The sequence below is a fragment of the Geotrypetes seraphini genome, chromosome 5, assembly GCF_902459505.1.
Source record: "Geotrypetes seraphini chromosome 5, aGeoSer1.1, whole genome shotgun sequence".
In the NCBI taxonomy this organism is placed as follows: Eukaryota; Metazoa; Chordata; class Amphibia; order Gymnophiona; family Dermophiidae; genus Geotrypetes; species Geotrypetes seraphini.
In genome coordinates this window covers 211,494,730-211,518,068 of record NC_047088.1, presented here as the reverse complement: position 1 = coordinate 211,518,068, position 23,339 = coordinate 211,494,730, and the positions used below count along the sequence as shown (strand labels likewise).

At 40.9% G+C, this 23,339-nt stretch overlaps 1 protein-coding gene across 1 annotated transcript in view; it reads right to left on the bottom strand.

Annotated features, from left to right (window-relative positions):
• LOC117360800 (dipeptidyl peptidase 4-like) overlaps positions 1 to 23,339 on the bottom strand; it is a 165,583-nt gene that overhangs the window by 83,443 nt on the left and 58,801 nt on the right. Inside the window, exons 7-11 of the mRNA XM_033945200.1 lie at positions 8,459 to 8,533; positions 7,905 to 7,957; positions 7,732 to 7,804; positions 4,481 to 4,601; positions 1,425 to 1,585 (exon numbers count right to left, since the gene is read on the bottom strand). Of these exons, the coding sequence (XP_033801091.1) occupies positions 1,425 to 1,585; positions 4,481 to 4,601; positions 7,732 to 7,804; positions 7,905 to 7,957; positions 8,459 to 8,533 (483 nt within the window). The remainder of the gene's footprint in view (positions 1 to 1,424; positions 1,586 to 4,480; positions 4,602 to 7,731; positions 7,805 to 7,904; positions 7,958 to 8,458; positions 8,534 to 23,339) is intronic.

Below are 23,339 nucleotides of genomic sequence, written 5' to 3'. Positions count from 1 at the left end.
TGCACTTTTTGTTGGTGGCCACTGGTGGCACTGATGAGTCCCGGCCTAGGGCTCCAGTGCTGGCTGCATCATATACTATCACACCAGAGTTCATGCACAAAAGTTTTTCAACCCTAAACTGATCAGATTTGTCTAACAAGACCTGCCTCTAGTGAATCCATGTTGCCTCAGGTCCCGCAATCCACTATATTCCAGAAATGGCACTATTCTCTATTTCAAAAGTGTTTCCATTAATTTAGTTACCACAGAAGTCAGTCTTACCAGCCTGTAGTTCCCTACTTCCTCCTATTTTTTTAGACAAGAAAAAGCACAAAAAGTAACTTGATTGCAAGCTATAGGGGCGAGAAAGAGAGAAATACTATTTTTCTTTATTGAAAACTAGCTGATGCCCCGGCGTTGCACGGGTATTTAATTATAGCAATAACACTGTAAATGGATTCAAATAAAAATACTTTATAGTGGTGAATGAAATTATTGTTTTACAGCTTAATAAAAAGTACAATATTCAAATTATAATGTGAAATATTTGACAAAATGAATACAATACAACTAACGCAAAACGTGATTATAAACAACATTTTTAGTTTCACCTCCAGGAGCAAGAACATATAAATTGTTGGGTGAACCCACCCTTGAGCAAGCAACATAGAGTTGTGGGCCGAGAGACCCCCAGAACATATCACTCCAGGTAGTGAGGGATCAGCATACCAAGTTTCGTTCAAATCGGTCAAGCCGTTTTTGAATTACAGTGAGAATGGCAGCTTTTTACATTTTTTCCATTGACATGAATGGGAGAAATCTGATTTTCTGTTTGTAGCTCCGCCCACGTGTGCATTTGGGCCACGAGACCCCCAGAACATATCACCCCAGGTAGTGAGTGATCTGCATACCAAGTTTCGTTAAAATCGGTCAAGCCGTTTTTGAATTACTGTGAGAATGGCAGCTTTTTACATTTTTTCCATTGAGATGAATGGGTGATATCTGCTTATCTGTTTGTAGCTCCGCCTATGTGTGCAGGTGGGCCGCGAGACCCCCAGAAAATATCACCCCAGGTAGTGAGGGATCTGCATACCAAGTTTCGTTAAAATCGGTCAAGCCGTTTTTGAATTACTGTGAGAATGGCAGCTTTTTACATTTTTTCCATTGACATGAATGGGTGAAATCTGATTTTCTGTTTGTAGCTCCGCCCACGTGTGCATTTGGGCCGCGAGACCCCCAGATCATATCACCCCAGGTAGTGAGGGATCTGCATACCAAGTTTCGTTCAAATCGGTCAAGCCGTTTTTGCGTGATCGCAGCACATACACACACACATACCTCCGATTTTATATATATAGATAGAAGAAGAAGATTCCTACAGTACAAATAACAGCTCCCAGTCACATTTCTAATGTTTTGGATATAATCATATCTTAAACACATACCTTGGGATATGGAATTTGAATGGTTTTTGGATACTGATTTGTATCTTCTCCATAAAACGAGTACTCCATAATAGGAACTTGTGTATCATTAAATTCAATATATGCCAAGAATGTCCCATTTGGAGACCACCAGAGAGCATAATTGGTGCCAAACATTTCCTCTGAAGAGAAAAAGAGCAAATTCTATTTTCAGTAAAAACATTTTTAGGTTGTGTTTTCAAAATAAATATTGTTATCTTACCAAAGAACATGCTACAGTTGTCAGCATAAGATGAATACTTCTCTTTCTACTTATTGTTTCATACTTTCTCACAATCTCTTTTTTTGGCACCTTGCACAATGGAAGGTTAAGCAACTTGCCCAGGGTCACAAGGAACAACAGTGGAAACTGAACCCAGTTCCCCAGGCTTGTAGTCAGCTGCCCTAACCATTAGGCTGCACCTTCTAATTACCAAGTTATCATGGTTCATAGACAAAACCGCAGAAGACAAAGGTGCGCGCCGACAACTGAGCGCAAGACAGAGGCATGCGCTGAAGAAAATGACAGTTTTTAGGGGCTCCGACTGGGGTTTTTGTTGGGGAGCCCCCCCCCCCCACTTTACTTAATACAGATCGCGGCGGCGTTGTGGGTGGTTTGGGAGGTTGTAACCCCCCTCATTATACTGTAAACTTAACTTTTTCCCTGTTTTTAGGGAAAAAGTGAAGTTTTCAGTAAAATGTGTGGGGTTACAACCCCCCAAACCCCCCCACAACACCCCCACAACGCGGCACAATCTGTATAAAGTAAAGGGGGGGTTCCCCCCTACACACACCCCCGTTGGAGCCCCTAAAAACAGTTATTTTCTTCAACGCGCGGCTCCACGCTGCGCACAGTTGTCGGCGAGCGCCTTTGTCTTCCGCGGTTTGGACCTGACACCAGTTATCATATACCATGGGTTGAAACTAGGTCCCCTTTTATCAAGCCACAGTAGTGTTGCTGCCATGGGAAATGCTCCAACGCTCATTCAATTCCTATGAGTATCAGAGCATTTACTGTGCTGGTCCACACTAAAACGCTTAATGAAAGGGGGCTTAGATTTGGCCCAGTATATAAGAAAATCATGCTCTTAAGGTAACTTTATGTTATGTATGTTTTATATGGAAACCATGTAGATATAGATGATATATACAGAGAATAACACTTCTCTGGGGATAAGGTTGACGAGAAAACAGCAAAACTTGGAGTCAGTATCATGGAATCTTACTCTTTGGGATTCTGCCAGGTACTTGTAACCTGGATTGGCCACTGTTAGAAGCGGGATACTGGGCTAGACGATCTTCTTTGGCCCAGTAAAGAAATTCTTATGTCCAGTGTTCGTGTTATTCCATGGACATTGGGCTTCATGGTTGAATTATATTGGACTGGGTATTAATTCAATAATTTGCCTTTACAGATCTGAATAGAAGGTAAATTACATTCAGGTGCAGTCAAATTTTTCTCTTCTCCGGACGATTTACAGTTTCAGATTAGTACCCAAAGCAATGGAGAATTAAGTGATCTTCCCAAGCTAATAAGGAGTGTCATTGGGAAAAGAAAGATTTGTTCTTTGGCTTCCCTTCTCAGCCTGCTGTTCTAATCTAATCTAATCTAATCCTTAGGTTTGTATACCGCATCATCTCCACGTTCGTAGAGCTCGACGCGGTTTACAGTAGGAGAAATAGGAAGGAACTACAACAGAGGGTTAGAGGTGTAAGTGTGAAGAAAATTTAGATGACTTGGGATGCCAAGATATAAGAGTTTCCTTGATTCCTAAATTGGAGGGAGACTTACATTTTTTGAGAAAAGCCAGGTTTTCAGATGTTTGCGGAAAACTTGGAGAGAGTTCAAGTTCCGAAGAGGGAAGGTAAGGTTGTTCCAGAGCTCAGTGATTTTGAAGTGGAGGGAGGTCCCTAGCTTTCCTGTGTGGGAAATGCCTTTTAGCGAGGGGAAGGATAGTTTTAATTTGTGGGAGGATCTGGTGGTATTAGGGTTTGAGGAATTCCAAGAAAGAGGGATAAAGGGAGGGAGGATACCATATAGGATTTTGAAAGTTAAACAGGCGCATTTATAGTGGACCCTGGCGATTATCGGAAGCCAGTGGAGCTTGGCCAGGAGTGGGAAGACATGGTCAAATTTACTTTTAGCGAAGATGAGCTTGGCCGCGGCATTCTGAATCCGTTGGAGTCTGTGGAGGTTTTTCTTAGTTAGGCTTAAGTAGATAGAGTTGCAATAGTCCAATCTGGAGAGGATGATGGATTGAACAAGGAGGGTAAAATGTTTTTGATGGAAGCAGGATCTAACTTTCCTCAGCATGTGAAGGCTGAAAAAGCATTTTTTTTACCAAGGATTGGAGGTGGTCATTGAAGAACAATGTGGAATCTAACCACTAAGCCATACTTTCCAAAAGACAAAAATCTGGAGGTCAAGGATGCAGATTTCCAAAAGAAGTATGAACACAAATAATACAGGAAAATAAAATAAGGCACTCATACAAAGGTTAGCCTTATGTAGCCTACTGCTAAAAAAAAAAGCAGCTGAAACAGCTAACATTTCACTCACCTGGTTCAATCAAGTAATCTGATTCAAGGGCAAAATAGTTTATCTTAAACATTAGTCCCCAGATTCAATTTCCAGCTTCAATAAAAAAAAGATACATAATTTTGTCAGACAGATGGACATCAGGCTTGTATGGGTGCATAAATTTGGGAGGAAGGGTGAAAACTGTCCTGGCAACTCTGCATGGAAAAGAATGGATGCTGCCAACAGCAAACTCATTTTTCCATGTGAAAAATGGTGCTGATTGGATGAAGGTTCAGGAAAGACTGACAGAAGTACATTATAGATAAAGAAATTCTTGTGATTGCAAATTATGCAAGAAAAGTCCTGCAAGAGCACAAGCAGGTCAGCAAATTTTGAAATGGAAACTCCAGAATGACTTTTCCCTTTCAAAACTCACTTGTCTATAAGCTGAACCGGAGGGCTAAAAATTGCCCACAAACTATAATATGCTAAACAGTAACTTAAGAAGTTATATTACCTTCATATACCCAATCAGGCACGCCATTAAAAATTTTATTTTCTTCTCCATTTGAGGTAATATCTACATTTTGTCCATTTGGAACATCTTTTATATAAATATTGTTTTTCCAAACATATGCCTACAAATAAAAACAGAAAACAAGGTTAAGAATATGAGGACCAACATTGCAATTCTAAATACTTTTTTAAAAATTATTTTAAAATTTTATTATTAACTTCAACACATAAATACATTAAAATGCACAACATTCCACCATGTAATCCTATCCATTTCCCCCACTAAACCTCCAACCCCCAATCCCCTTTACCCTAAACCTTCTGTTTAAATCCCATTGCAAATATTACCCATTCACTTCTGTTCCTTGCAACAATTTGGCTAAATCCTCCTTTCTTTCTTATTTTTTTACTCTCTCAGGTATTGGCCTAGCCACTTCTCTCATTCTTCCCCTCCTTATTAAATCTGTTGCTTTGTAGACCTGTTAATTTTTCTCTTCTAGCTATCATTCCTACTTATTTCCCAGTAATCTATTGTAGGTGTTTCCACCTTCTTACAGTACCCTGTTATAGCACATCTTGCCACAATAATTCCCATTTTGAATAATCTTCTTTCCCTCTTCAACTTCTAGGCACTAGCCCCAGATTCAGTGTAACTTTCTCCCATGATAATTTCATTATTTCTTTCCCCACTGGATTCAGAATTCTTTCACTTTCATGCTTGACCAGTAAATCTGTAGAAGAGGATTCTCCCTGAATACTCCCTCCAGCATCTGTCTGAAGATTCTACAAAGTAGTGCTGCTCAATTCGCCAATTCAAATCAATTCATTTTGGTGAATCGATTTGAATCGATTCATTATCTGAGAAAATCTGACTCACCGATTCAGTGATCAATACCTCCCCCCACCCCCACCCCCAGATGAGACCTGCAATACTTCTGAGGCCTCCTAAAGCAGCCGCAGTGGTGGAGGTGCATGGTCAGCAGTGGCATCATTCTGAACAGGCTACTCATGGCCTGGCCTGCCAGGGCCTTCCCTCTGTTGTGTCACTGATGATTCAGCAGAAGGAAGCCCTAGCAGGATAGAGCACTGCTGCTGCTGACCATCCACCGCTGCTGCCACTGCTGCTTTAGGATGCCTCAGAGACATGTCAGGTTTCATGGTGGGAGAGGTGGTGGGGTGCTGCTGCACAGGGGGATGGGAGGGAGGGATGGAAAACTACTGAAAAGGGGGATGGGAGGGTTGGAAGGCTGCTACACAGGGGAATGGGTGGAAGGAAAGCTGATGCTCAGGAGGAGGGGAGGGAGGAAAGATGCTGCATATGGAGGGAGAGAGGAAGAATTGTTGGGTGGAGGAGAGGAAGGGAGAGAAGAGGGAGAAATCCTGCATATGGTGGAGGGGAGGGAGACATGCCTGGAAAAGAGAGAGGGAGAAATGTTGGATATAGGGTGGAGGGCAGGGAAAGATGGTGCATGTAGAGAGAGAAAGAAATGTTGCACATAATGGAGGGGAGGAAGAGAAAGATGTTGCATAGAGGGGAATAAAGAGGTTTTGACCCAAGGCACAAGATATATATATATAGAGAGAGAGAGAGAGATGGCAGACAGTGGGAAAGAAACAAATGGTGGATATGGCAATGGAAGGTAGAGAAAATAATTTTATTTTCTATTTTGTGATTACAATATGTCAGATATGAAATGTGTATCCTGCCAGAGCTGATGTTAGACAGCGAGCTTGAGCTAGGTCCTAATAGAGAGAGGAAATGTCATTTTTTTTTGTTTATCATGTTTACACCACTGTGCTGGCAAGAAGTTTGAGAGGGAAAAAGTGGTGGGGTGGATGAAAAAGTTACAAAATAAATCCATTAGGATGTTTGAAAAAAAAAAAAAAAAAACCCAAAAAAACCCCGCCTGATTGGGCAGGAAAAGTGAATAAAAAAATCGATTCAATAGGCCAAATCAAATTGAAAATTTTTTACCTGAATCGGGCAGCACTACTACAAAGATCACTTTGAGTTTTGAGGGTGTTAGGCACCATCTATAAATTATTTTATTGGCATTTTCGTTTATCAGTCTACTAACTGAGCAAGTCCCCACCTCCTCAACAATTTTCTGCCAAATCCTTTCATATAATTCAGCATTTACCAATCTTTTTTAGGGCTGAGACCTCCATGCCTGCAGCTGCAGTGATGTCCATAACCCTACTGAGGTATATAGTAATGACACCACTATGTACTTCCAGGCTGGGTCATGATCCCAAACATGGCCTGTGCATTCCCATTTGGGGTTGTGACTCACAGTTTGAGAAGTCTTGATATAAGATTTTTCCTGCTCTAGCATGAACTCAAACTTGACAAACTCTGAGGCAAACTCAGATTCTGTAGTTGGCGCCTATAAAAATAGGTTCCTATCGCATGTCAATCACACTTAGCTGCCCATTATAGAATAGTGCTTAGTGGCACCTAACTTAAAACTTAGGTGCCTGTATTGTAGGCCAGGGATTTAAAGGCCTACATTATAGGTGCCTAAGTCCATTAGAGAATCACACTTAGCGATACCTAAGTCATTTTCTACTCAAACATACCTACTTTGGTGTTAGGTGCTGCTAAGGCCATGTAATAAACAACTATCTTTTGTAGAATCACACCTAGACATTATCCATTTAGGACTAAATTTGGGCACTGAAAAATGAGTGCTGAGATCTATTCTTTAAATGGCACTCGGAATTGGGTGCCATTTATAGAACAGCCCAACTTTTAGGCAAGGGGATTTACACCAGCTGAACCCTGGTATAAGTTCCGATGCCTAAATTAGGGATGGATTCCACCAAATTCTATAATAGTGTGCACTACTTTAGTAAATGCCCCTGACCTGCTCATGGCCTCCCTTGGCCACATCCCCTTATCCACTGCGGGCTATAAAATTTACATGCACATCTTTATTGAATTGCACTTAGCAAGATGGTGCATAAATCCTAATTGTTGCCAATTAATGTCAATGATTAGTGTCCAATTATTGACGCTAATAGGCTAGTTACTCAATTAAATTGTATGTACAAATTGGGCATGTATCCACATTTGTGTATACAAATTTATGCGTCATTTATAGAATACCCTTCCACATGCTACCATTACCAACAACCCATAAAATGCATTAATTTATACTAACATATACTAATCATTGCAGTTAACACAATACTGTAACATTATTTTGAAGCACTGTTCTTTATAAATTAGTATATAATAGTCTTACTAACCAGTTTGTGACCAACAGGTGACCAGGTTATATACTGTATGCAGTTAGGGATTGGATTTTCAGTTATCAATTTACTAGGAAAAAAGTGATAATGATAATTAAACAACATACATGGGATGTTTCCTTTAAAAGAGTGGTCTTAAATCTCTTTGTTTTGATGGAAAGGCTACTGACCTTTCATTTAGATCATAAATATGGTATGAAGCAGTATAGGAATGTCTCCAGAGCTGTAAAAGAAATGTTGGTTTTTCAATGTAATTACATTATATCTGAGCATCAGTTCCAATTAAAGTCAAAAAAGTTTCCTTGTTCTCTGATGGATCCATTAGTTGCAATTTGCATATATCAGACCAGAGTGGAGGACCATTACATTTCTCTTTTATAATATTTTAGGTTTTTATATTTAGGGTTCCTTTTACAAAGCCACGGCAGCAATTCCCCTGTGGCAATTCCACCGAAGCCCATTCAATTCCTGTGGGCTTTGGAGCGTATGCTGCGAGAGAATTGCTACTGTAGCTTTGTAAAAGGGGTCCTTAGTTTTAACTTAACTTGTCAGTGTGTTCTTGATCTTGTTGATCCATTCCGCATAATGTCTAAAACTGTCAATCCACACAATTTCTTTTTAATGCTACTGTTTCTCTACCATCTGTCATTTTAAATGAACACATTTAACACCTGATACTCTGTGCAGTATTTAATGTAGATATTAGTGATTTTAAAATAATTACCTTTTCATAACTGTTTTGCAGAAGAGCAAAATGTTGGTCTGCTGATAATGAATGAAATGATGAATTACAGGTATCCTGTCCAAAACAGAAAAGTTCTGCTTATTAAAAAAAATACAGTGCGGTACGCTATTTTATATTTTTACATCTAGTTAGATATATGTTTGTGTGTGGGGATTTGGGGAGTGGGTATTTTCTAAAGGGCAGCTGCGGTGTTACTTGGAGCTGAAAACTCCCCTCCCAAATCTGTCAAATTTCAGAATGTGGCTAACTTTTGCAACAAAGAAAAAAGTGCATCTAGGGATGGGAAGAGGTCAGTGAAGGAAAAGCATGTGAGATTTTCAAATTCACACACAGACTCTGCAGTTGGTATAACAGATGCAAAGTCTACGGGTACTCGTACTTATGTACTGTCACGCTAAAGCTAATTTTTAAAATACTGTATCAGATTCTACTAACCATGTTTCTGTAATGCATTCTTCTAACCAAGTAGATTCTCTTGGGATATTATCTCAAAGGTCCACAAGTCCACAGGCACAAAGGTCCTGGTTCTATAAATGAATCCTAAGGGCTCCTTTTATCAAGGCGCGCTACGGGGGTTAGCGCGTTGGACGTTTCATCACGCGCTAACCCCCGAGGCAGCCTAAAATCCTAACGCCTCATCAATGGAGGCATTAGGTACTAGCGCGGCAGGCGGTTTAACGCACGGTATGTAAAAGGACTCCTAAGTTTAGGCACATAGAGTGGCATGCCATGCTGATCTAGGTGCCTAACATAATTAATTAAAAGACTTAATTGATACTAATAATTAACAATAAGCACCTTGTAATTGACATAAATTGCACTTAATTGGATGATAGGTGCCTAGTTCAAGGCAGCTACTAGGAAGTAGGTGTAACTATAGGGCAGATTGTGGGTATGTTTTTCTTGTAGGTGACTGTTTTGAATTTAGATGCCATTAGGTGCACTCATTTAGAGCAAGAAAACCCTGGCATAAATAGGGTGTGCATATGGTTAGGACACCTATCAATGTCTAAGTCCACTTTAGGCACAACTAAATGTGATTCTATAAAGATCACCTAGCTTTTATAGAATTACGCATAAGTGACACACTTCTCGGTACCTAAGCTTTAGGCGCCATTTATAAAATCGGAGCCAACATGTACCTGCAGACTTTTCACCTATTTGAGTTAAATGTGTACTCAAATATTGACAAATGTTAAATACAATTAAACTTTTGTGATTTTCTAAATAAGCAATTATACCCGTTTGCCATGAAAATAATTTAAAGCTTGATTTATTCAACATTAGGACTTAGTCAAACACCAATCAGCAAGGCTGTTAAATGCATCCATCTATCTTTGAAAAAGACATGCAGTCTCATAATATTTAGATCAATCTCCAATCTATAATGCATCATCATCTTCATTATAATGCACATCACCCTCATTAGCTCTTTTTCAGTGTACAGAGATGTTGAGGTTGAGAACATGAAAACCCCTGTGTCAAACCCCTTTACACATTTTCCCGTGCTTTGCCATGCCATAAAGAAGATTCCTTTCCTAAACAGACATTCTCAGCCTTCCATTTCTATGAAGCATCATTCAGGACTAAATTTCTCGTACTATATGATGCACTGATATCTCTAGAATGCTACACAACAAACTAGCACCGAATGAGGGCCATTCTGGAAAGGACATCTAAGTCTGACTTGGATGTTTGCCGCAAGATGTCCAAATTCGAAGGTGGAGAAACATCCATTTTCAAAATCGCTGAATGTCCACATTTTTATTTTTTTTTTTTCAAAAATCATTTTCTTGGATGTCTTGGCCTCCAGGATGTCTAGCTTTAGGATGTCTAACTGTATTTCCCATTTTCGACCAGTGAAACATTCAGGTTAAAAACATCCAAATCTAGACTATTTGGACATGGGAGTGGCCATCATTGTGATGGACTGGCCACACAGACATGCCACTAAAGCAGTGGGAAACCTTAGAGGGCACTGCTGTGAATTTCACATAAAGGGTGTCATGTATACATCTCGAAACCAAAAGAAAACTGCAGTGTAATATACAGGGTGCAGGAGTTTATTTAAAATACAAATCTCTTAAAATCATATAAATCATTTATAAAACAATTATATAAACTGCAAAAATATATCCAACAACTGGTCCTAATGTTCATATGGACTGGACCCAACACGGTCCGTGTTTCGAAGAAACACTACTTCCTCAGGGGTCCCTACTGATGGCACGTGATATATCAGAAAACCAGAATGGATAAAATAAACACAAGAAAGAACAGGCTGAAAATGACCTGTCTTAACCGCTGCACTGTGAACTACCATAACCCCCTTATAATTTATGCTGAGCCTTCCAAAATTCCCCCAAACCCTAATATACCCACCTGTCCATCATGTCCAGCAGTCCGCTCATGCGGCGGCCCTCTCTCCTCCTGCACCCCATGAGCTCCGCTTTTGCTCTCCCCAGGATTATTCCACCCCACCCCACCCCATCCCACCCCATATCCCCCCCCTCCCTCAGCTCAGGGGACTATTCCACCCTCCCTCACCACATCACTCTTTCCTCCTGCACCCCATCAGCTCCGCTTTTGCTCTCCCCAGGATTATTCCATCTACCACCCCCCCTCCCTCAGCTCAGGGGACTATTCCACCCTCCCTCACCACATCACTCTATCCTCCTGCACCCCATCATCTCTGCTTTTGCTCTCCTCAGGATTATTCCATCCACCTCCCCCCCTCCCTCAGCTCAGGGGACTATTCCACCCTCCCTCACCACATCACTCTCTCCTCTTGCACCCCATCAGCTCCGCTTTTGCTCTCCCCAGGATTATTCCACCCACCTTCCCCCCATCCCTCAGCTCAGGGGACTATTCCACCCTCCCTCATCACATCACTCTCTTTTGGGGTTTTTGGTGGGTTTTTTTGGTTTGGCGAGGGTCACACTTTCCACCATAAATCTACTAGTTGGAGTTTATGGGCCTGGGTCCTCCTCTCTGACTCATTAGTTCATCTACCAGACTAGTTAAGACATATGTGTGATGCTCTACTAACCTTTTACATACCAGATACTGCTGTTCTAGAGACAGGTATGTACTGTTTCATTCATATTTTTGGGGTGCATGATGAGGTTAGTGATCACTAGGCGAGTGTGTGTGTGTTTGGGGGGGTTATAACTTTTTTTTTTTTAGTTCAAAGAGTTTTATTGATTATATATATGAGAAGAAATACAAAGCCAACAATATGGGTGTTCTAATAAGGAACACAGAATAACAATAGCATTAACAAATGTGAAGTGCATCCACAATGAAAGAGTAATCACAAATGAATAAATGCATAAGAAAGAAAAAGATGAGAAGACATTAGTTCAAAAAAAAGGGTGTAAACCCATTAGGTGATAAGTTCTAATAATGAGTCAGAGTAATCAGTCAAGCTGATCCAAACATAGAATGTAAAATAAAAGAAAATGGTATATACAGCTTGAGATATGTGACAACCGGAGAAATGCCTGAAATCAGATGATAAAGGGTAAGGTAAGATACAGAACATATTAATATATAAACGTAGAAGTCAAGGATCTGCTTTACAATATTCAAGTACGGGAGACCAGATTTTTGCATAAGTGGACATGGAATTATTGCATTCAGCAAAATGACATTCATATTTCACAAGGAGACATATAGAGTTTCACCACTGAGTGACGTGTAATTTAGTGGTATCCTTCCAATTGTGGAGGATAGTGGAGAGAGCAGTGAATAAAATAATAATTAACAAGTGTTCATGGGTGATGGGAATAATAATAATAATAATAATAATAACTTTATTCTTATATACCGCCAACAATCTTGCGACTTCTAGGTGGTTTACAATGAAGAGAAACTGTACAGTCAGCGAATTACAGAGTATAGCATTGAACATCTAGTGATAGTAACAGGAGAGTTACAGGGTCTGTGTATTACACGGTTTCACAATGAGTAGCATTATACAGTCGACGATATTCAGAGCATAAGTAGGAGAAGAGAAAGAAGATTGCACTTTGAGTTACAAAGGTGCAAGACTGCGAAGGTGAAAAAGATAACTTAAGATGTTGATGAGAAGTAAGTTGTTAACTTAGTACATTTGAACGAAGGACGGGCACCAGTGGGAAAAACTGGTAACAATTAAAGATAGAAATTTTGGCAGAAGAGGGTAGACGGACTCCTTGGGATGGGAGGAGGCTCCGATTTTAGGGGAGAAGTCTGGTTAGGTTATAAATTTCTTAAACAAGGTGGTTTTTAGTTCTTTCCTAAAGAAACTATATGATTCTCTGGCGGCATCAGTGAAGTAGCCTGTCCAAGTTTGCAGTCTACCTGCTTGGAATTTGAATGTTCTATCAAAGAAGGTGCGATATCTACAGCCTATGAAATTTGGGTAGGTAAAGAGGTTACGGTTTCTGGTAGGCCTAATAGAGGAGTGGAATTCGAAGTGAGGTAGTAGGTAGCTGGGGGCCAGTCCCCAGATTAGTTTATAGCAGAGGCAGGAGAATTTGAATAGAATTTGTGCTTCAATTGGTAACCAATGAAGGAGTTTGTAGAATGGACTAACATGATCGCTCTTCTTTAGTCCGAATATTAGACGGATGGCCGTATTTTGAACTATTCTCAGTTTTCTCACATTTTTTTAGATATTCCCAAGTAGACAATGTTACAGTAGTCCAGGGTGGATAAAATCAGTGATTGTACCAATATTCTGAAGGATAGCGGGTCGAAGTATTTTTTTATGGTTTTCAGTTTCCAAAGGATGAAGAAGCATTTTTTAGTCACCGAGTTTATGTGCTCGGTCAGGGTCAGGTGGGTATCCAGGGTGACTCCCAGTATTTTTATGTTTTTTAGTATTGGGTGATCATGGCCGTTTACATATATTGTAGTTGCGGAGATTTTCTCGTTTGGGATAGCAAGGAAAATCTTTGTCTTTTCTGAGTTTAATTTCAGTTTGAAGTTTAAAGTCCATTTTTCTATTTCGAGCATGATGGAGGAGATATGTTTTGAGTTGGTTGAGGTCACATTTGTTATTGGTATTAGTATGGAGGGGAAGAAAGTATCGAAGAACCATGAAATAGTAAATCAAAGGAGAAAGAATTGGTGATATGTAAGATACGGGCAATTGTAGACCAGACATTCGACCAGAAAGATAAGACATGTGTACATAAGTTGAGCATATGAAGTAAGGAGCCATCAGGGGATTTACAAGTCCAGCAGCATCCATCATATGATCGATTTATTTTGGCTGATTTAGCCGGTGTCCAAAAGGCCCTGTGGTATAAGAATATAGCTGTTTGTACATGGGAGGCTGAACGAAGAGACTTCAGTAGTTTAGGCCACATGAGTAGCCACGATTGTTCGGAAAATGATGTATTTAATGAAATATCCCATTTAGCTATGGTATCATGTGGAGGTATAGTGGTGTGAGATTGGATGTATTTGTACCACTTGGATGTCTGACCTTTCATGGTAGAATAGGAAAGAAAAGGTTAGGTAAGTCAGGAGGGACAGTATTGCAACGGAAAGTGAAACGACACAAAAATCCATACGAAAAAGGAGATTATCGCTGAAAAATAGCTGGAAAGCGATGACCACAAATGCTCGCAGTCTAAGCAACAAAGTTCATGATCTGCAAGCCCTGATATTAGAGGCAGATCTAGATATTGTTGCTATCACAGAGACATGGTTCAGTGAATCACATGGATGGGATGCAAACATACCGGGATATAATCTTTTTAGGAAGGACAGAGATGGTCATAAAGGTGGAGGAGTAGCTCTCTATGTAAAGATCAATATCCAAGCGACCGAAATGCAAGGGACCTGGGGAGAGGAAGAAGCGATATGGATTGCTCTGAAAAGAGAAGATGGAACTTCTATCTACGTGGGTGTAGTCTACAGACCTCCGACTCAATCGCAGCAAATTGATAAGGATCTGATTGTGGATATCCAAAAGTTTGGAAGGAAAGAGGAGGTTCTGCTGTTGGGAGATTTCAACCTGCCGGATGCGGACTGGAATGTTCCGTCTGCGGAATCGGAAAGAAGTAGGGAGATTGTGGATGCCTTTCAAGAGGCTCTGCTCAGACAAATGGTGACGGAACCCACAAGGGAAAAAGCGATATTGGATCTGGTCCTCACAAATGGAGAGAGTATCTCTAATGTTCGAGTGGGTGCTCACCTGGGTAGTAGCGATCATCAAACGGTTTGGTTTGATATAACGGCTAAAGTGGAGAGCGGCCGCACGATACTTAAAGTCCTAGATTTCAAACGTACGGACTTTAATGCAATGGGAAAGTACCTGAAGAAAGAGCTGTTAGGATGGGAGGACATAAGAGAAGTGGAAAGACAGTGGTCTAAGCTGAAAGGAGCGATAAAAATGGCTACGGACCTTTATGTGAAGAAAATCAATAAAAACAAAAGAAAAAGGAAGCCGATATGGTTCTCCAACCTAGTGGCTGAGAAAATAAAGGCGAAAGAGTTGGCGTTCATGAAATATAAAAAAACCCAAGAAGAGGAGAGCAGAAAGGACTACAGGGTGAAACTGAAAGAAGCCAAGAGAGAGATACGTTTGGCGAAGGCACAGGCGGAAGAACAAATGGCTAAAAATGTAAAAAAGGGAGATAAAAATTTTTTCAGATATATTAGTGAAAGGAGGAAGATAAAAAATGGAATTGCTAGGCTAAAAGATGCTGGGAACAAATATGTGGAGAGTGATGAGGAGAAAGCAAATGTGCTAAACAAATACTTCTGTTCTGTGTTCACAGAAGAAAATCCTGGAGAAGGACCGAGATTGTCCGGCAAAGTTACACGAGAAAATGGAGTAGATTCTGCGCCGTTCACGGAGGAGGGTGTTTATGAGCAACTTGAAAAACTGAAGGTGGACAAAGCGATGGGACCAGACGGGATCCATCCCAGGATACTAAGGGAACTCAGAGAGGTTCTGGCGAGTCCTATTAAAGACTTGTTCAACAAATCTCTGGAGACGGGAGTGATTCCTGGGGATTGGAGGAGAGCGGATGTGGTCCCTATTCATAAAAGTGGTCACAGGGATGAAGCAGGAAACTACAGGCCGGTGAGCCTCACTTCAGTTATTGGAAAAATAATGGAAGTGTTGCTGAAAGAAAGGATAGTGTATTTCCTTGAATCTAATGGGTTACAGGATCCGAGGCAACATGGCTTTACAAAAGGTAAATCGTGCCAAACGAACCTGATTGAATTTTTTGATTGGGTGACCAGAGAGCTGGATCGAGGACATATGCTAGATGTAATTTACTTGGATTTCAGCAAAGCCTTTGATACAGTTCCTCATAGGAGGCTGTTGAACAAACTTGAAGGGCTGAAGTTAGGACCCAAAGTGGTGAACTGGGTCAGAAACTGGCTGTCGGACAGACGCCAGAGGGTGGTGGTTAATGGAAGTCGCTCGAAGGAAGGAAAGGTGACTAGTGGAGTCCCTCAGGGTTCGGTGCTGGGGCCAATCCTGTTCAATATGTATGTAAGTGACATTGCTGAAGGGTTAGAAGGAAAAGTGTGCCTTTTTGCAGATGATACCAAGATTTGTAACAGAGTAGACACCGAAGAGGGAGTGGAAAATATGAAAAAGGTTCTGCAAAAGTTAGAGGAATGGTCTAATGCCTGGCAACTAAAATTTAATGCAAAGAAATGCAGAGTAATGCATTTGGGGATTAATAATAGGAAGGAACCGTATATGCTGGGAGGAGAGAAGCTGATATGCACGGACGGGGAGAGGGACCTTGGGGTGATAGTGTCCGAAGATCTAAAGGCGAAAAAACAGTGTGACAAGGCAGTGGCTGCTGCCAGAAGGATTCTGGGCTGTATAAAGAGAGGCGTAGTCAGTAGAAGAAAGAAGGTGTTGATGCCCCTGTACAGGTCATTGGTGAGGCCCCACTTGGAGTATTGTGTTCAGTTTTGGAGACCGTATCTGGCGAAAGACGTAAGAAGACTTGAGGCGGTCCAGAGGAGGGCGACGAAAATGATAGGAGGCTTGCGCCAGAAGACGTATGAGGAGAGACTGGAAGCCCTGAATATGTATACCCTAGAGGAAAGGAGAGGCAGGGGAGATATGATTCAGACGTTCAAATACTTAAAGGGTATTAACGTAGAACAAAATCTTTTCCAGAGAAAGGAAAATGGTAAAACCAGAGGATATAATTTGAGGTTGAGGGGTGGTAGATTCAGGGGCAATGTTAGGAAATTCTACTTTACGGAGAGGGTGGTGGATGCCTGGAATGCGCTCCCGAGAGAGGTGGTGGAGAGTAAAACTGTGACTGAGTTCAAAGAAGCGTGGGATGAACACAGAAGATTTAGAATCAGAAAATAATATTAAAGATTGAACTAGGCCAATTACTGGGCAGACTTGTACGGTCTGTGTCTGTGTATGGCCGTTTGGAGGAGGATGGGCAGGGGAGGGCTTCAATGGCTGGGAGGGTGTAGATGGGCTGGAGTAAGTCTTAACAGAGATTTCGGCAGTTGGAACCCAAGCACAGTACCGGGTAAAGCTTTGGATTCTCGCCCAGAAATAGCTAAGAAGAAGAAAAAAAAAAAAAAAAAAAAAAAAATTTAAATTGAATCAGGTTGGGCAGACTGGATGGACCATTCGGGTCTTTATCTGCCGTCATCTACTATGTTACTATGTTACTATGTTACTATGTTACTATGTAAGAGAGGAGGAAGATGGAAAGGCTGATTTGAGACTATGATGAAGCTGAATCCAGAGGAAGTATTGAGATTGAGGGATGTGGAATTTGACCATAAGATCGGAAAAAGAGAACCATTGGTCATTCTGGAGATGATGAATATACCAAATCCCCTATTGTTGCCATCTCTTCCATGCCACCAACTCCTTATTAATTGTGATACGCGGGTTGTTCCATACTGGAGCTGATGAAGATATAGCCCATTTATGAGGGGAAATGGAGTCAGCATAACAAATTGCTGACCATGTGCTCTGAAGAATAGGGTTATTTTTAATGGCCGTATTAAGAGGCATACAATGGGCATGCCTAAGAAAAAATGGATCTGTCAAGGTGAATTTGAATTGTAACCAATTAGGGCGGGCAGAAATTGGATCAGATTCCTGCCAAAGAGAACCCTGTGTTAGTAGGTAGGCCATGTGATAGCTTCTGAAGCAGGGAAAATTAACACCCCCCCCCTCCTGCACGAGGGGCTTTCAATTTTTTAAGCGCAATTCTGGGTTGTTTCCCCTGCCAAAGAAAGTCCACAAGGAGTTTCTCCATGCGAGCGTAAACAGTGTGTGGGAGAAGTATGGGAAGCATGTTGAGGATATAATTAATTTTAGGGATAATCATCATCTTGATGGTGGAGAGACGTCCATACCAAGTGAGGTTGAGCGGAGACCACTTGCGAGTACATGTAAGAATGGTAGAGATGAGGTATTCAATATTAAATTGTAAGGTGGAATCCAGGGAGGGACCAAAGAAGATTCCGAGATATTTTATTTTTAGGGGGGACCAAAGAAATCCCTGTCCCGTGACCTCCGTCTGCACGTCTATACAGTTTAATGGCATAATTTCAGACTTAGAACATTCAGCTTATAGCCGGAGATAGCGGAATAACGGTGAATTTGGAATAGGACCGAGGGTAAAGACTCCGGGGTGACATAAAGCAAGATATCATCTGCATAAGCAGAAAGTTTAACAGAGAATGAGTCAAGTTGGAATCCCTTAATAGAAGAATCTTTCCGGATGGCTAAAAGAAGAGGTTCAAGTGCAAGATTAAAAAGAAGAGGAGAAAGAGGGCATCCCTGTCTGGTACCCCGTGAAGGTGAAAAAGATGAAGTCAAATGTCCATTAATCATGATTTTAGTTAGGGGGTGGGAATAGAGGGTTCTGACCATTCGTATGAATGTTTCGGGAAAACCGAACCATGAAAGAGTATGAAAGAGAAAAGGCCATTCAACACGGTCGAAGGCCTTTTCGACATCTAGTGCCATAATCAAGAGTCTATCAGGATTAGAGTCAGTATGATGAAGAATATGGGAGAATAGACGGGTGTTATAAGACAAGAGACGATTGTGAAGGAATCCTGATTGATCAGGACTAATCAGATAGGAGAGAACAGATTTCATTCGAGAGGCCAGGATTTTGGCAAAAATCTTGGCATCTACATTAATGAGGGAGATAGGGCAGTAGTTTTTAACGTCATGAGGATCTTTTCCTGGTTTTGGGAATACAATCAGCGTGGCTTCAGTGAAAGAGCCAGTAGCAGTTCCATGGGCACAAAGATAATGAAAGAAGGCTAGCATGTGGGGCAATAACGTCTGAAGAAAAGCTTTATAAAATTCGGTGGTCAGACCGTCTGGTCCCGGGGATTTCTTGGGGGCGAGAGAAGTAATTGCTTCCAAGAAGTAATTGCTTGTCAAGAAGAGGTAAGTCAGATGAAGAGACCGTCGGATGAGGCATGTCCAGGAAAGAATCCGCAGAGGAGGCCGAGTAAGAGGAGTCAGAAGAGTATAATGATTGGTAAAAGGAGAAAAATTGAGACGATACAGCGGAGGTCCCAGTAAGAAGGGCACCGGAGGGGTCCTTAATCGATGGAATAGAAGTTTGATTAGAAGATTTTTTTTTAGAAGATTCGCAAGCAAATGGCCGGTTTTGTTATTTTCCGCATGGTACGTAGATGCTTGAACAAATACTGACCTAGCTGCAGCAGTGCTGAGTAAAGAATTATATTTGAAACGAAGTTTGTGGCGATCCGTTAGGATAGAGATATTAGATAGGTCCGAAGCATGTTTAGATTCTGCAACGTGAATACGCTGCTCTAAGTCTATGATTCGTTTTTTTCCTGACGGAGTGGAGATGAGAGGAATATTGGATGATGATTCCCCGAATATAGGCCTTAAAAGTATCCCATGTATTGGTCTAAGAGGTATGGCTGGCAAATTGGTGGAGAAGAATTCATTTATGGCGTTAGTGATGGTGGGGACAAAATCAGGTTCCGCAAGTAGAGAGGAATTAAATCTCCAATTGTCTGGATCTAGGCGATAGAGTAAAGTGATTGCAAGTCAAGGAGATGGCAGCATGTTCAGAGATGGCAATGTCTCCAATGGTAGAAGAGGAGAGATGGTCAACCAGAGATGAGCTAGCAAGAAAATAGTCAATGTGAGAGTAGGTGGAGTGGGGGGGTCGAGAAGAAGGTAAATCGGTCATCATCAGGATGGTGCAGTCTCCATGGGTCAATGAATTGTAATTGTGAAATGATGTCATGTAAGGTGAACCAAGACCGGGTCTTCTTATATGTCACGTGGGATTTCCTATCCTTAACCACGTCTAGAATGAGGTTGAAATCACCTCCTATAATAACAGGAGTAGTAGGGTTTGGAGGATGTGGGTGGCCAAATTGGTAAAGAAATCTGGTTGGTCTGTGTTAGGAGCATATATACTGATGATTCGAACGGGTTGTTGTGAGATGGTAAGCTGAGTACTCACCCAGCGTCCGTTCATGTGGGGGGTTATAACTTAATCTCTTCAGTGGTCATCTTGTTAGTTTGGATACTTTTTAGGCAGATGCTTTGAAAATAGGTCTAGCTCAGAACGTCTAAGTTCCATCCAGGATGCTTTAGGAAACGGTCGATTATAGATGCAGGATGCTCAGGTCTAAATGCGCCCAAAACGCTACCCATAACATGCCTCCCATAACATGCCTCCCATAACATGCCTCCCATAACATGCTCTCTGGATCTTTGGGCGCCCAGCGGCTAGAATACATTGCAAGATGTCCAGAAAGATGTTTTTGAAAATTGGCACTTGGATGTCCCAGTGATTAGGATGTTCAAGTGTCCGACTTGTGATGGTTTTTGGACGTCTTTAATTTTTGATTATGAGCCCCAATGTGTATAGAGAATCAGAGAAAAATATGGTCAATCAAGACTTCACATCTGCGCATGAACATTGTACTATACTAATTGCTAAATAACCCCAAAAGGATGAATATAATATTCTATCACCTTAATTTATTTAACTGGCAGTTCTTCTTTCCAATCAATATAATTTGATAAACAATAGACAGTGCATTCAGCAAGATTGCAATAATTAGCTATTTTCTACTGCCTTTGTATAAAGTTGCTTGGCTATAAAACTGCTTTACCAGATTTAGCAAATTTAAGCCCCAAAAAGAGGTTGAATTCACTGGAATAAAAAGAAATGTTATTCGAAAATTAAAGGATTCTTTTATGAAAGCTTAAAGCATGCAAATGCTAGGAAGCCTATAGGTATAACATAGACTTCTTAGTATTTTGTGTGTGCTAAGCTTTAGTAAAAGGTACCCCTAAATGAAGGATTATGGGAGGGGAAATAATGACAAAGTAGGTGAAATGTAAATAATGAAGCATTTGGGGCAGATCAGTTACAAAATATGGTATACACTATGAGGTTCATAATCAAAACAGAAATACATCCAAAAATCCGCACAAAGCAGCACTTGGACGACCTAAAAGACAGGTCGTCCAAGTACCAATAATCAATAATTGGTTTTTAGACATATCCAGGGACTTTTTAGACTTCTGAATGCCACTGCATGCCCAGAGCTGAAAGGGGCATTTTAGGAGGAGTGGTGAGGGTGGGATTTGGACGGGATATGGGTCAACCTAGACTTAGTTGTACCGTATAACCAAAAGTTTTATGAGGCTGTTTGGATGGAACTTATACATTGTGACTTAGGTGATCTAAGCAGGTCTAAGTGCCCAGAAGGTATCAAAAGTGACCAGATAATCTCAGAACACAAAATGTATAGACCCTCCCCCACACTTCCCCAGTGATCACTGACCCCAGCACACCAACATAAAAATCAGAATACAAACGTACATACCTGCCTCCAGAACATCAGCACCTGGCATAGAAAAGCCTATCAGACTTGCACAGAGGTGGCTTAAGTAGTCTGGTGGGAGGGTCTAATGAACCATAGAGAGAAGGACCCAGGCCCATAAGCCACTTTAACCACTGCATTCATGGTAAAAAAAAATGTGAGTCCACGAACCTCCCCCCCCCCAATCCAACTGTACTGCCATATAGGTGGCACCTGCAGCCATAAGGGCTATTGGGGTTGTAGACAGATAGATATAGTAGGTTTGGTTTTTTGTTGTTTTTTTTTTTTGTTTGGGGGGGGGTTCACCATGACCTGCAAGGGAGTTGTGGTCAGATGTTTATGTGGCACCCTCATTGTGAAGTTCACAGCAGTGCTCAGCTGATATAAAATACCTATGGAAAAAAAGTAGAAAACCACGCCCAGCATGCACAGTTTGTGACTTCAGTGTAAGCTAAGAGCTGGAAGCCAAAATACCTGCCCACACTTCCGTTTTATTTGCATACTTTCTTCAACATTATCCGCTTCAGCTCCTCAGGATATAATGGGGGAATTTCTAAGCACTCAGACTAAACCGCATATTACCATGAGAACAAAACTCATAAATGCCCTAGAAGTTGCTGACATGCAAGGCCAGCAAGGATCCAAATAGCAATAAACCCCTGTTACCATTTACACATTCTTTATCACTTTACCATCCATAAAACAGCAGCTTTCACATATCCTTTAGGCACACACCTTTGTCTTATACATTCCATAGCCATCTCAGGTTAAAAATAAGTTTCCCTCTGGTCCCTGGAAAGGGCAGAGTGTAAATATAAAGGGCAAAGTTCACAATCTTGGTTATGAATTCAGAACCATCTTGCAAAGATCAGCACATGCCAGCATGCTTATGAGAACAAGGCACTGAAGCCTTATCTGCTGAATACAAAAGCTCCATCACCTACCCTACATTAACAAGTATCATAAATAAGCATACCGGGGCTAATCGAGGCTAGCTACCTCACACAGTTTCCGCTGACCACAGATATTCAGTGCCAGGAAATTTCTGGTGACTGGCATTGAATATCCAGTCTACATTTGGCCAGTTCAAACTTAGTTGGCTATGTCAATTTTAAGGGGTCCTTTTACTAAGGAGTGCTAGCTGTTTTAGCACATGCTAAATATTAGTGCGTGCTAAATGCTAACACATCCATAGACTATAATAGTAAAAGGACCCCTAAGTGCTGGCCAGCTAAGTTATATTTGTCAAAAAATAGACTGCTTTTTGCATGGCCTGATTTGGCCACTATGTCCAGTCAGCACTTAAATTTGGCAGCTATCATGCAATATAGCTGACCAAGTTTAAGGGACTAACTGCTAATATTAAGTAGAGACCGATAGGATATCTGTTTTGTGAATGACCACATCCCTTAGTAACCCCAGGGAGATAATCCTAAAAAAAGTTCTGCTACAACGGGAGCAAAAGTCAATCTTCCACTTAAATTCAACATATATTAAATATCAATTCGCTTAAATGTCACTACTGAATGGCTATCAAGTGCTTTTGTATTTTATATTTTCTTTTGCATAACTTCTGAGATTTTGAGCTATTAATTGAATGCAACAGTTTCTGTGTACAAATTGTTTTGTTTCAATCCGATTCCTATCTGCCGGTTGGAAATAGAAAAGGTTTGATAGCCAATGTGAATGCAATTCTACGCTGATTGGTTGTTTCTAACCATAGTATATATATTAGCCTTGCTACCATTCTTTTGTGTACTGAGCAAAAAATGAACAGGAATTTTATAACAGCAAATATTTAAGGCTCCTTTTTCAAGGCCGCAGTAGAAGTGCTCAAACGCTGATAGGATTTCTATTAGTGTCAGTGCATTTACCTCACTGGGCCATGATAGAAACCTCTACCATAGTTTTGTAAAAGCCAGCGTTACTGATATGTTTTATTGATGGATTTTTGCATTTAAGAATAACTAATTTGAGTTCTTTTAGGAATGCTTGAAAAGTCCATATT